At 41.9% G+C, this 12,669-nt stretch overlaps 1 protein-coding gene across 3 annotated transcripts in view; it reads right to left on the reverse strand.

The window, feature by feature from the left end:
* Positions 1-2,396: 2,396 nt before the first annotated feature.
* The window catches only part of tpst1 (tyrosylprotein sulfotransferase 1), a 66,657-nt gene continuing 56,384 nt past the window's right edge, over positions 2,397-12,669 (reverse strand). For 2 of the 3 annotated variants that reach the window (XM_080731196.1, XM_080731197.1), the window contains exons 4-6: positions 6,259-6,309; positions 4,305-4,376; positions 2,397-2,989 (exon numbers count right to left, since the gene is read on the reverse strand). In XM_080731196.1, the coding sequence (XP_080587322.1) occupies positions 4,341-4,376; positions 6,259-6,309 (87 nt within the window). In that variant the 3' untranslated portion in view covers positions 2,397-2,989; positions 4,305-4,340. The remainder of the gene's footprint in view (positions 2,990-4,304; positions 4,377-6,258; positions 6,310-12,669) is intronic. The other variant, XM_080731198.1, reaches the window with a different exon arrangement.

The following is a 12,669-nucleotide window of genomic DNA, read 5'->3' on the forward strand; positions in this document are numbered from 1 at the left end:
TAGTCCAGTATACCTTTTAAAAGAATGTCTGGCCAACATTTGCATATTTTTCAAACATGTCAAATGTCTTTACAGTGTGGGATTACTCATTCCAAATTTACACAACATTCCAACCAATTTTAAGCACAGAACAGATTCTTTTTAGGTGTGGAATCTAATCTGTTCAGGTACCAGAACAGTATTTAATGATTGATTTCCTTTGCACACTACACAGCATTTGTAATTAAATGTAAGTCTTAAATGTCTGGGCCGTGCATTTACTGATAGGAATACAGATTGTTTTTTCTGCAGCAGACCACCCAACTGATATCAGGAGAAAATGTAGAGGACCTCCAAATGTTTTTGTTTTTCCAACACTAGATCTCCATTAGTCTGTGGTGACAAAAGCCTCCTGTGCAACAAAAACTCTTTATGCATGATTTTTCTATGCTTGGAGTGACACACATACGTACAAACAGTACCCATTTGAGGTTGAAGACATCTCATTGATTACGGGCCGAGTTAGACAATTAAATTAAGACAGTATGTAGCCTACAAGGCTGGATGCATCTAAACCTGGGGTCTGTCATTGGCCCTCTCCTTTTTCCCTTCTACACCAAATCTTTGCCGAAAAAAGCAAACTCGTTGTGAGCCTGCAGATCTGATACTTTCCCAGAATGTTAGCATTTTCTCCTTTTTTTTGTGCTGAATTTCCACCTATTACGCTACACCCAGAATAGGGCCTGGGCTCTGACCATCCATTGGAATTGGTAGGAATGATGGACCGGTACTACCCATTAAAAAAATTCCTGAGGGGAAAAAAAAGCTGCTTTTCAATGCAAAACTACCCAGGATATCTAAAAGCACCCCAATGTTGTTCAGCTAATCAGAAGCTTTGTTAATTTGGCTTCAGAATAACAGCACAAATCACACCCATGTGTATACAGTAACTTTGATAGTCTCGGATAGCCCTTGTTAAGTGTGACCTTGCCTTGCCTTTACTCTTATCTTATTAAAGAAAAAAAAATCTATGGCTGCAAATGACGGGTCATTAAGCATGTACAGGTACCTGCACCTGTGATATCAAGTGCCAATTGTCTTCCCCAATCCTGAACTGTACTGTAGACATTCAGTTGTTTTGATTTGAATAGGTTGTTAGATAACAGCGAACGGAGGTTTATCAACATACAGCAGGGTTCCCCAATAGGCGGCTCACGGGCCATTTGCGGCCCGCGGGGGCTACTGTCTGGCCCACACCAACCCCAGTAATAATGGTGGTATAAGAGCAGCAACAACACTAGTATATCGTCGATGTTGGGTGGAAATCTTGTATCTCCAAATTTGTATGTTCTTTCGCAAATTATACAAGGCCGTCACACAAAAGTAGTGAAAACAGCAGAGCACACAACGCCTCGCACCATTGGCTGTTTTCACTATTTAAAATCATTTTTAAAATGATAAATTCAAAACAAACGAAGATTTTCACCCGACAACGACAAAAACTGTCGCTGGAGTACCCCTGCAATGTTGTGGCCCTTGGTACCCTAGACATAATTCGGCCCTTGGGGAAAACTAATTGGGGAACCCTGATATACAGTATGAGGAACCCCCCTACACTTCGCTCCGCTCCAACCCTCCTCTGCATCTATGAGGACAGACGCTAGCTGGAGGGGAAAAAAGCTCTGTAGTGGATTCTTCCAATCAGGATATTGTGTAACCAAAGCCTTGAAATAGCCCCCTCTGTGGCATGACAAAAAAAACTGACTGTTTACTTAGTATGTAAAATATTTTTGTAAATATTGTGATCTTGGATTCTAATTATAATATAACTACTGTGCAATTTATGTTTGAGGGGGGGAGAAAAACATGTCCAAATGTCTATGTTGCTGTAAATAATGAACCTGAAAGCCCACTATTTCTATGAGGACAGTATAAGGACATAACATATTTTAAAATCTATTTTTATGTTAACGGCACTCTTGAAAGCCCACTTAGTTGGAGACGTGTACTGAGCAAATGAACGTGTGCGAAATCTTTGTTACATGTTGAATGTTAAGTGTTTTTCTCTCAATGTTGTGCACTGAACTGAAAAAGATATTTCAAATTTGTATTTATGTAGAGAGATGATGTTTGCATTGCATATAGTATGTATTAAGGATGTATCATTTGCCTTGAATGTAATGAATTATTAAAAACAAAGGTTGTTCATTAACATGATGTTTCACTTTATGCTAATCACACAAGTTTATAATTGCTATATTGAAGTTACGGCTGTGTTAATACACAAATACTGCCTTGCAAGCCACAACCCATCATGTTTCACCGCTGCAATAGAAAGCACACAAGAACAACACATCACAAAGTATATGAAAGTATATTAATGACTGTGAACAATTAAAAGGAAATCTTGCAACAGGTCTTTAAAAAAAGCCATCATTTAATCACCATCAATACTCAAAACTGTGATTTTGTACATCGGTACCCATGAGATTGCACAATACAAAGGCATGAAAAAAATTAAACATTAAAATAGATATTGCATCTTTAAAAAAGCTAACGTTTCATCCATAAATACTTAACTCTTTCCTTTCAAGCTCACTGCAGTTCCTTACAACAGAATCACAGGTTTGTTATATATATGTATGTATATACATATACATATACAGTGTGTATATATAAGTATATACACGGAAGCCAGGAAACATTTTTTTCTACAAAATCCAGAATGAGCATAATGCGACATGGAAAAATAATAAAAAAACAAAAACAAATCAATGACATTCTCTGGTCACCACTGTGACCGAACATATCTCTTTACAGTACAACATTGAAGGCAGAAAATTCTCCTTTGACAGTGGTTGGAGTCCACAGCAGATGGGGGAGGGGGTTTACATTTGTGTGTACATTGTCCAGGGTGGAGTTCTTAAAGTGTCAACAGAGATGCACAGAGGTCACAAATACTGTATGTGGAACAGCCATCCGTTTCTGCTCCCCTGCACCGCGTCATGTTCTGAAACGACACAGGTGAACTGCTGTCATTAAAAAGGTCCATTCAAAACAGCAGGTATGGTGTGTTATGGTGTACCTGTGTGTCTGTTATGGCTGTGGTTGCCAAACAGTTTCAGGTCGAGACCCAAAAGAGAGATTAGACGTTTGCCCGTTTCCCTATGTGGAGCGCCGCTCCACAAGCTTTGAAGCTGCACGCACGCTCCGCACAACACATGCACCTGACAAAACCTGATCGACGTTGAGTGCCACAGCTTGAATTCACAGCAATGACCGACCTGGTTGATGCATATCATTGTGTGACCTGCCAAGTAGCCTAGTATGTGTGAGAGGTAAGGTCTGAAGCAGTCAAAAGAGTTTGATAACAGTGGCTGATGGATTCATGAACTAATTAAATGACAGAGGTGGCTACAAGGTAAAGTTTCATCATTATGCAAGTAAATATCTTATACAATTTGATGGGTGGGTGTGTGTGGGTGGATGGGTTAGGGTTAGTGGGTGGTCCAGCAGATCTAAAAATAATTCACCCTTTGTCAAGTCTCGCCCGTTGTCCAAAAGTCCTTTCTCTCCATCCACTACCATTGAAATTCAGTTGCTTCTTATTGTTATTTTGTGTATTCAATTCTTATTTTAAACTTTGGTTTCAGTAAAAAGGAACATCCCAGGTGCAGTATAGTGATTGGGCATGTTTTTAAATGTTTTTATTTCTCCAATAATTATGTTTTTGCAAATTCAACATAAAAAAGGCGGAACTAGGGCGGGGCAAGGCAGAAAGAGCCTGCTGGTTGGTCAGTCAGGGACCAATCAGAAGGCTGACAAAGGGTGAATTGACTATCTTGTAATAACCTCCTGTAGTTCTGTTATATTGATTCAAAAATATACTCAAAAGTTTTTTTCTTATATATTTTATCTTAATTCCTCACCTCAAAATGTACTTAAAAGTCAATCGAAATCTCAGATGAATGAAAACTCGACTCACCATCATTTTATATGGATTTTTGACAATAATGTGGCGGTAATATTGGATTGATGCCAAATAAACACATTTCCGCAACTCTGTGAAGAAAATAAATCTGTAATAATTCGTCCAAAATGTGCTATACCCCAATAAAATTTAAATAAATTGCTCAATGCTGACAGCCGGTCAGCAGGTGGTTTCATGAATGTAAGTATATGGACAATATTTTAGGTAAAAAAAAAAAAAAACCTAACCCTTGGCTGCCAGACGTGTGTGTGTGTGTGTGTGTGTGTGTGTGTGTGTGTGTGTGTGTGTGTGTGTGTGTGTGTGTGTGTGTGTGTGTGTGTGTGTTATGCTGTACCTGCGTGTGTGGTATGGTGGTAATCAATCCCATGTCCTAACTGGGATTGGGCTTCTCTGGAGACTTCTGGATCTGCAGAGAAAAACAACAGGGGAAGTTTGAATGTCATTCTAAGGACAATCTGGCGAGCCATCGCAAAGAAAGGGCGACGACCTCTCGGTCTGTCTCTCTTCCTTTGAATTTTCTTTTTTTTCAGGTGAACATATTTTTTGCTCCAGCGGAATGCCTAAAAGCATGAAGGAAGTCAGAACAAGACAACAGAGAGGTTTGGCGGTGTGAGGGCCTCATTAGGCGGATGACGCTTGGTTGTGACCAACGTGATCTAGTACAGGGTTTCTCAAAGTGGGTGCCAGGGGTACCCCAGAATACAGAATACTAATATTTGGAATTCATCAATATCTGGAATTTATCAATATTTGGAATTTATCAATATCACTTCAGTTTAACCACTTATACTTAGATTACTTGATGATGATGACGGTAATGATGACAACAGTATCTTACATATTTGACACTCATGTAAAGTACGGTAGAGTAACAATGTAATTCAGGGGTGCCATGGATGAAAATTTTATTTACAGGGGTGCCCTGGGCCATAAATGTTTGAGAACCCCTGATCTAGTATGAGAGTGACAACACTAAAGAGTTGACTCCCATTGTACGTATGGAATGCGGAAATGCTCATTCTATCTCAATGCGATAGTTCCAAAGTTTGGAACTATAGGCAATAGAGTCCCGCTCTGCTGCGAGATCAAAGAGTGCCACAACTCTCTCTCTCTCTCTATCTCTCTCTAAGGGTCTGGTGGTTGTGACATCACTGAGGACTAGGGATCGGATGATATGAATATGAATTTCATGTCACGATTATTGTGAGCAAAGATATTACGATTTATGATATTGCGGATTCGAGGTCAAAATATCCCCAACATCCATTATCCTTGGGTGGAACATTTGCCAAAAGAATTGCCGATCTACAACCTTGTAGATCGGCAATTTTCTGGCAAAGAGATTTGGTAGAGAGTGAAAAAAAAGATGGTACCGGATATGCAGCTCGGCAAATAAAAGGTGAATTAATCCCAGTGCATGATGGAGGATAATTCCAGGCTAAATTTAAATCTCCACGATACGATTATTGTGAGTGTTTTGTATCACGATAAAAAATAATAATGATTATCGTCCCATCCCTACTGAGGACATCTTGGTGTATTTATTCAAGCCTGCACAGAAGTGGGTCACAAAATTCACACTTTATTCAACTCCCTCATTCAGTCAACAATGTGCCATGACAGAAGAATAGAGGTGAAGAGGGGATCTACCAACAAATAAAGCACTGAAGGATTTTGTTCTCCAACACACAAACACTGCAACATGATGCCGACCATAAAGCACAAAGCATGACACATACACTACATGTACTCCCCACTACCAGAAGAGGGCGGCGGTGCTCTATTTAACAGAAAGGATCAAACGTGTTTGAATATTGATGCATTCATTTACAAAACACAAATAGCAGCGCAGCTTTGTGATTGGTGACTACTACATGTGCTTCATACATAAATACTAAATATAACATAATTATTTCCATTCTACCTAAACTATTTCTGACTTGTGAAGAAATGCATCTAAGATTCATGGCCCAGGAAAGAGGGTGAAGCGAACACCAGTTCAAACAAAGCATGAACATGAGGCGAACGCAAAGACGCAGACCAGATGAAAACGAGATGCTGCTGTAGATTGCGATGGAAGCAAAGGCAACACAACTTAAAAAACACACACGCGTGCACACACACTCACACTCACACACACACACACACACACACACACACACACACACACACACACTGAGCAGATGATCATCATTGTGGAAGAGATGGGTCAACTTAATTAATCAAAAACCATCCAGAGACTGAATTTAGAAGAGGGCTCAGAACAACAGGCAGAGAGGTTACTGTACCTGTGACATTTCTCTTAGAAATTCAGGGAGCTGAAATTCACCCTTAAAGACCTGGAAAAAGAGAGGGACTGTTTAGGGTCTTCACACACGTGGAGCTCAGAACATCAAAGTTCAAAACATCCTGTCTATTTATTCACTGAATACAGGAATCAAAGAAATGTTTAAGTACATAATAGAAATAGGTTATTGTGAATTATATACAAAGCATTCTCGCTGAGGAAATGCAAATCAAGCGCTACAAAAGTACTACTCAAGCTCATAACGTGCCATGCTGCAAGATTGTAGATTGGCATATTTCGGTACATGAGACCCTCACACAACTAGGTATAAATTAAAGCCTGAAAATGCTGTGAGCCGAAAGTGGCAGGTCTAAAAGCTCACAATAGATTGTGTTGTGAACTTGTAGATTGGCTATTTTCTAAGTCTAAGTAAAGTATAACGTGCACTCAGGTAGAGTGTAGGGCTTCGATTCCAGCGTGGTGCATCTGGCTTGGTCGGGTGTCTATACGGCGTGTTTGGGGGAGGGAACCTGTGTGGGGCAGGTAATCTCTGTTGCTGTGTTAGTAGTATCGTGTGGCCAGACTGTTGACTCCCACATAGGGCTGTCACAATTATTACATAATCGTCTATTCGCAATTATTTGACATAATCACAATTATTTGACATAATCACAATTATTTTGTGATAATCGTCATAATCGTTAACATGTTGAAATATGTTTATATATGTTCAAACATTTAAAAACGCGTCACTCACAACGCATCGTGATGCGACATGTTGTGAGCTTGTAGATCGGCTATTTCCACTATCAATGTTCTTTTTTAAAGTGCAAAGTTGTGAAGTATGTCCTTCATTTCTTTGTATATTTAGGTTATGTGTCATAGCTGCCATGTGCAACTTCAAAGCCTACAAGCCAAACGGAAATGTAATTGTCAACGACAAAAACACAATTAAATCGCTAATCGCAATTATTTGAGTAACAATGAATCGTCATGTAAAATGTCATAATCGTGACAGCCCTACTCCCACAAGCAAAGTTGGCACCTGTCGAGGTGCCAACTTGCACCTAGTGCACAAGTAGGCAATGTTTGGCCTACTTGTGTGCCAGCAGAGCGTGCCATGAAGTGTGCTCACCACTGGCATCACCAGACACAGACACCAACATACCTACATACGTGTATACTACATACGCAGCCCAAAGCAGCACTTGCACGCTCTGCTGGCTCAGGTAATAAAGAAATTAAAACAATGAAGCATAACAGCCTTTAGTGACGGAACATCTTCGAAAAGATGGAGCACAGCTCAACATAGCTAGGGAATTCATTTGGCTCGTCTCTCGATGTCATCGTGTATGTTAATTCCGAGGAGTTTGACAGGGGACTTGACCCAGTACTGATGGAGAAAATTCAATGAATGGAAGGATAGAAGAGGAAAGAGGGCGGAGGCACAGGAGGCAAGCCAAGGAACAGGCCTCCATAGTTTGTCGGTAGAATGTTTCTGAGAAAGAGGCTGAAAGGAGAGGAGAGACAAGAAGGCTGAGAGAGAAAAGAGCTATGAAAGAGAAACAGAGAGAAAGAGAGAGAGAGTGAGAGAGACATGAGGGCCAATAGAGAGAAGAGGAGAAAGAGATAAGAGGGGAGAGATGAGGTGAAAGACAGGACAAAGAGAAGAGATCCGATGGGTAAAAGAAGAGGACATAGACAAGAGAGAGAAAAGGAGAGAGACAATAGGGCCGAGAGAGAAGGAGAGAGAGAGAGAGAAGAGGGGAAAGAGAAGCGGAGAGGGTCAAAGTCCCATAGGACGAACATGGGTGAGCTCATATCCTGACTTCCACTGTACAAAGGGCTCCAGGAATGTGCACAGTGGGAGAGTGTGTGTGTGTGTGTGTGTGTGTGTGTGTGTGTGTGTGTGTGTGTGTGTGTGTGTGTGTGTGTGTGTGTGTGTGTGTGTGTGTGTAAACGTGTGTGCGTGTGAGTGCGTGTGTGTGTGTGAGAGAGAGAGAGAGAGAGAGAGAGAGAGAGAGAGAGAGAGAGAGAGAGAGAGAGAGAGAGAGGAAGAGAGCAATTTTTTGGAAGGGCCTTGCCGGGAAAAATGCAGATGAGCTTTTCCAAGCTTGGCAAACCCGTCAGGCTCCCTGTGACATTCCCTCTGTTGCCTTATGGCTTCAATGAAGCACAACATCCAACACGACTCTCTCTTTCCTTTCCACAAAGCAGGGCATGGCTGAGTTCTGTATTCAAACCGTGCGATAGAGAAGTGATTGGAATACTACAACATCAACCATAGAATCGCCAATGTCCCCGCCTGGCTCTATCGTGGCTTGTGAACCTTGTGCTTTAGGTCTGCCCCCCTCTCCAAGTCTGTACCCACTTTCCTTTCTATACTGGTCCTTGTCCATAAGAGCAGCACTGAGACAGAGAGAATAATATTGTGTTGTAATCAAATCAAATAATATAAGGGGAACATGAACAATAATGGCAGTTAACTCATTTTTGTGTGTGTATATAATATAATAGCCTATGGTATACGCACATGTGTGCGCGCGCGCGCGTGTGCCCCACACACACACACACACACACACACACACACACACACACACACACACACACACACACACACACACACACACACACACACACACACACACACACACACACACTCACACTCACACTCACACTCACACTCTCACACACACACACACACACACACACACACACCATTGTGTCAGGTATGGAGCTCACTGCTTTAGCAGTTAGCAGTTATGCAGTAAATAACAGCTTCCTACTCCGGTAATTACAGCCGATATGGCTGAAGCCTCGTAACAAGATGCACAAACACAATTACATAAAGAGCAAGATCCACAAAACACACTACTCTAATCCGTGTTTTCGCGAAGCTGCTGGCGAGAATTCCATCTATAAGAAGACTCAAGCAAGAGAGACGTGAGCGTTAAAGTGAGTGAGCACATTTTTCAGAGTTTCTCTTGGGTGCCATTTGCAGCCCCACTCAGACAGAGACACACACATACACACACACACGCGCGCACGCACACACACGCACACGCACACGCACACACACACACACACACACACACACACACACACACACACACACACACAGCGATGGGACGATAAGCGATATTATCGTTTATCGTGATAAAAAACACTCATGATAATCGTATCGTGGAGATTTTAATTTATCGTGATATTGTCCTCAGTCATACACTGGGATCAATTCACCTTTTATTTGCCGAGCTGCATATCCGGTACAACTTAAACCCTCTATAATTGATAAAAGGTACTTATAATATATGCATTTACTTTTTGTTGTGAGCTTGTAGATCTGGTATTTTTTGGCAAATGTTTCGCCCAGGATAATGGATTTTGATTATCGCGATAATATCGTAAATCGTGATTTCTTTGGTCAAAATAATCGTGATATGGAATGTTCATATCGTCCCATCCCTACACACACACACACACACGCACTCGCACGCGCACTCGCACGCGCACACGCACACGCACACGCACACACACACACACACCTTGAGTGTCCAGAGCCGATCCAATCCCCTCTACTGACAGAAACAGGAAGAGAACAAAAGGAGGGAGGGTAGAAAATGGCTGTAGCCTATAGCATGTCATGTGTGAGGGCTAATAAATCCCCAGCGGTGGTGTATGTTCTTGAAGGGTCCAGGCTCTCTGGCCTTGCATGTTATGGATCAATCTTCCATTCTGGGAGAGCTGCAGTGAGGGAGCCATGCCAAACATTCAAACATTCAAACCCCCCACCCCCACATCCACTCCAGTCTGCCTCAGCAGCAGTGGTGGGAAAAGTACTTGCATGTTTTACTAAAAGTTAAAAGTAAAGTCCGGAATTAAAAATCCACTTAAAAGTACCAAAAGTGAAGAAAAAACCCCCGGCTATTTTCAAATATCCTACAGGCTAAAGTGGTATGATAATATTATAATTTATATCTGCAAATAAACTAGTAACTTTTCAAATAAAATCTAGTGGAGTAAAAGCAAAATATTTGGATCCGAGTGAAGTAAAAGGAAAAGTATTGGAAATTGGAAATACTCAAGTAAAGTGCAATACCTCAAAATTGTACTTAGGTACAGTACTTAAGTAAATCTACTTAGATACTTTACACCAATGCTCAGCAGCATGTTCAACATGGAAGCGGTGGGCTGCATGCGCAGGGGAAGACTGCCTGCCAAAAATGTATTGCAAATTCACTGGTGCAAAACCCCAGCAGAATGCCTCTGCCTCGGCTGCCAAGACACCAGTGGCGTAAAGTAACTAAGTACATTTACTGGAGTACTATACTTAAGTACAATTTTTTCAGTGCTTTTACTTCTACTCCACTACATCTCAGAGGCAAATGTCTCAGAGGCAAATGAGTAAAAGGAAAATGTGCTTTTACTCCACTACAGTCAATTGCAAACTTTAGTTACTACAGTAGTTACTTTTCAGATTAAATGATTATCTATCTATAAATGCGACAAATCTCTGTCTGTTTGTTTGTTTGTTTGTAATCCGCGTATCTCGAGAACCGTTCGTCCCACCGGCTTCAGACTCGGCACGCGCGTTCCCCGCCGCCGCGCGGAGTGCAGTGCCAGGCCTCGACCCGACCCGACTCGCGGTTTTCCGAAACCGGCGCGAAACGTTCGGAATCTCCTTATGCGGAGCTGATTGTTGACATCAGGCTGTTCCGGAGGAAATCGGCGCAAGCGCTGAGTCATTGTGACATCACTTCATAAAAGGCTCTGACATCACGTACGCCACATGAGTCAACACAAAATCTCTGTGAATGTGTATGTATGTATGTAATCCGCGTATCTCGAGAACCCTTCTTCCCACCGGCACGCGCGTTCTCCAGATATGGGCATAAAGTCTGACATCAGAGTTTTCCGCAACCGGTACTGTGTGTGCAGAGATCTTCATATATGGGCATAAGTGGACAAAGACAAACAGATGGTCAAAACGGGTCCTATGACAACAGGTATATTGGGGTTTGCATTAAAGGGTGGGGCATTCATGGGGTTTGCATTAAAGGGTGGGGCATTCATTCCCTATTTCAAATTCGGCACGTGCGTTCCCCACCGCAGCAGGTAGTGCAGTGCTCGGCCTCGACCCGACCCGACCCGATACACGATTTTCTGGAACCAGCACGAAAGGTTCGGATTCTGATGTCTGACATCAGGATTTTCCGGAACTGGCACTGTGTCTGCATAGATCTCCATTTATGGGCATAAAATGGATGCAGACAGACAAATACAGATATCTCCATATATGAGCATAAATGGACACAGGCAAACAGATGGTCAAAGATCTCCATATATGGGCATAAAGTGGACGCAGACAGACAGATACAGATATCTCCATATATGGGCATAAATGGACACAGGCAAACAGATGGTCAAAACGGGTCCTATGACAACAGGTATAATGGGGTTTGCATTAAGTTTGTCTCCTCCTCCATCTGTTTGTCTGTGTCCCTTTATTCCCATTATGGAGATCTCTGTATCTGTCTGTGCCTCCGACTGTGTTGCAGACACAGTGCCGGTTCCCCCTTTAATGCAAACCTCATTATACCTGTTGTCATAGGACCCGTTTTGACCATCTGTTTGAAAAAGCGACAGAAATCTCATATATGGGCATAAAATGGACGCAGATAAACAGATATCTCCATATATGGCATATATGGGCATACAATGGATGCAGAATCACAAAGATCTCCATATACGGGCATAAAAGGGACACAGACAGACAGATACAGAGATCTCCATATATGGGCATAAAATGGACGCAGATAGACAGATATCTCCATATATGGGCATATATGGGCATAAAATGGACCCAGAACTATAACTGCAGTGATCTCCATATATGGACATAAAATGGACACCGACAGACAGACAGATACAGATATCTCCATATATGGGCATAAATGGACACAGGCAGACAAATGGTCAAAACGGGTCCTATGAAAACAGGTATAATGGGGTTTGCATTAAAGGGCGGGGCATTCATTCCCTATTTACATTGTTCCGAGTTGGCCAGGTCGCCGACTAGACGCTGGGCCGCCCGAAGGGCGGCCCAGCTTCTAGTATTATAAATTGTGCATACATTAACCACTTCAGTCCTATTTTATACAGCCCGTCAAGGACGGTCGTTGATATCCTGTCGCGATGCAGAACGCTTTTCATTGAAAATATTTAAACAGAAAACAAATTTAACATTCTACCAACTCGACAAAAAATGGATCTTGATAAATCGTGTAGGCATATTTAAGGTTGACTTATACAGTACTTCAGTGACTTGTAATTGCGACCGTAGGTCGCATTTACTATGAAAACCTGCAGCTCATGTGCGTCAGTCAGTCAAGCTCCATATGTCCAAGACACA

This window comes from Nannobrachium achirus, assembly GCF_963921795.1.
Source record: "Nannobrachium achirus genome assembly, chromosome: 8".
NCBI lineage: Eukaryota > Metazoa > Chordata > Actinopteri > Myctophiformes > Myctophidae > Nannobrachium > Nannobrachium achirus.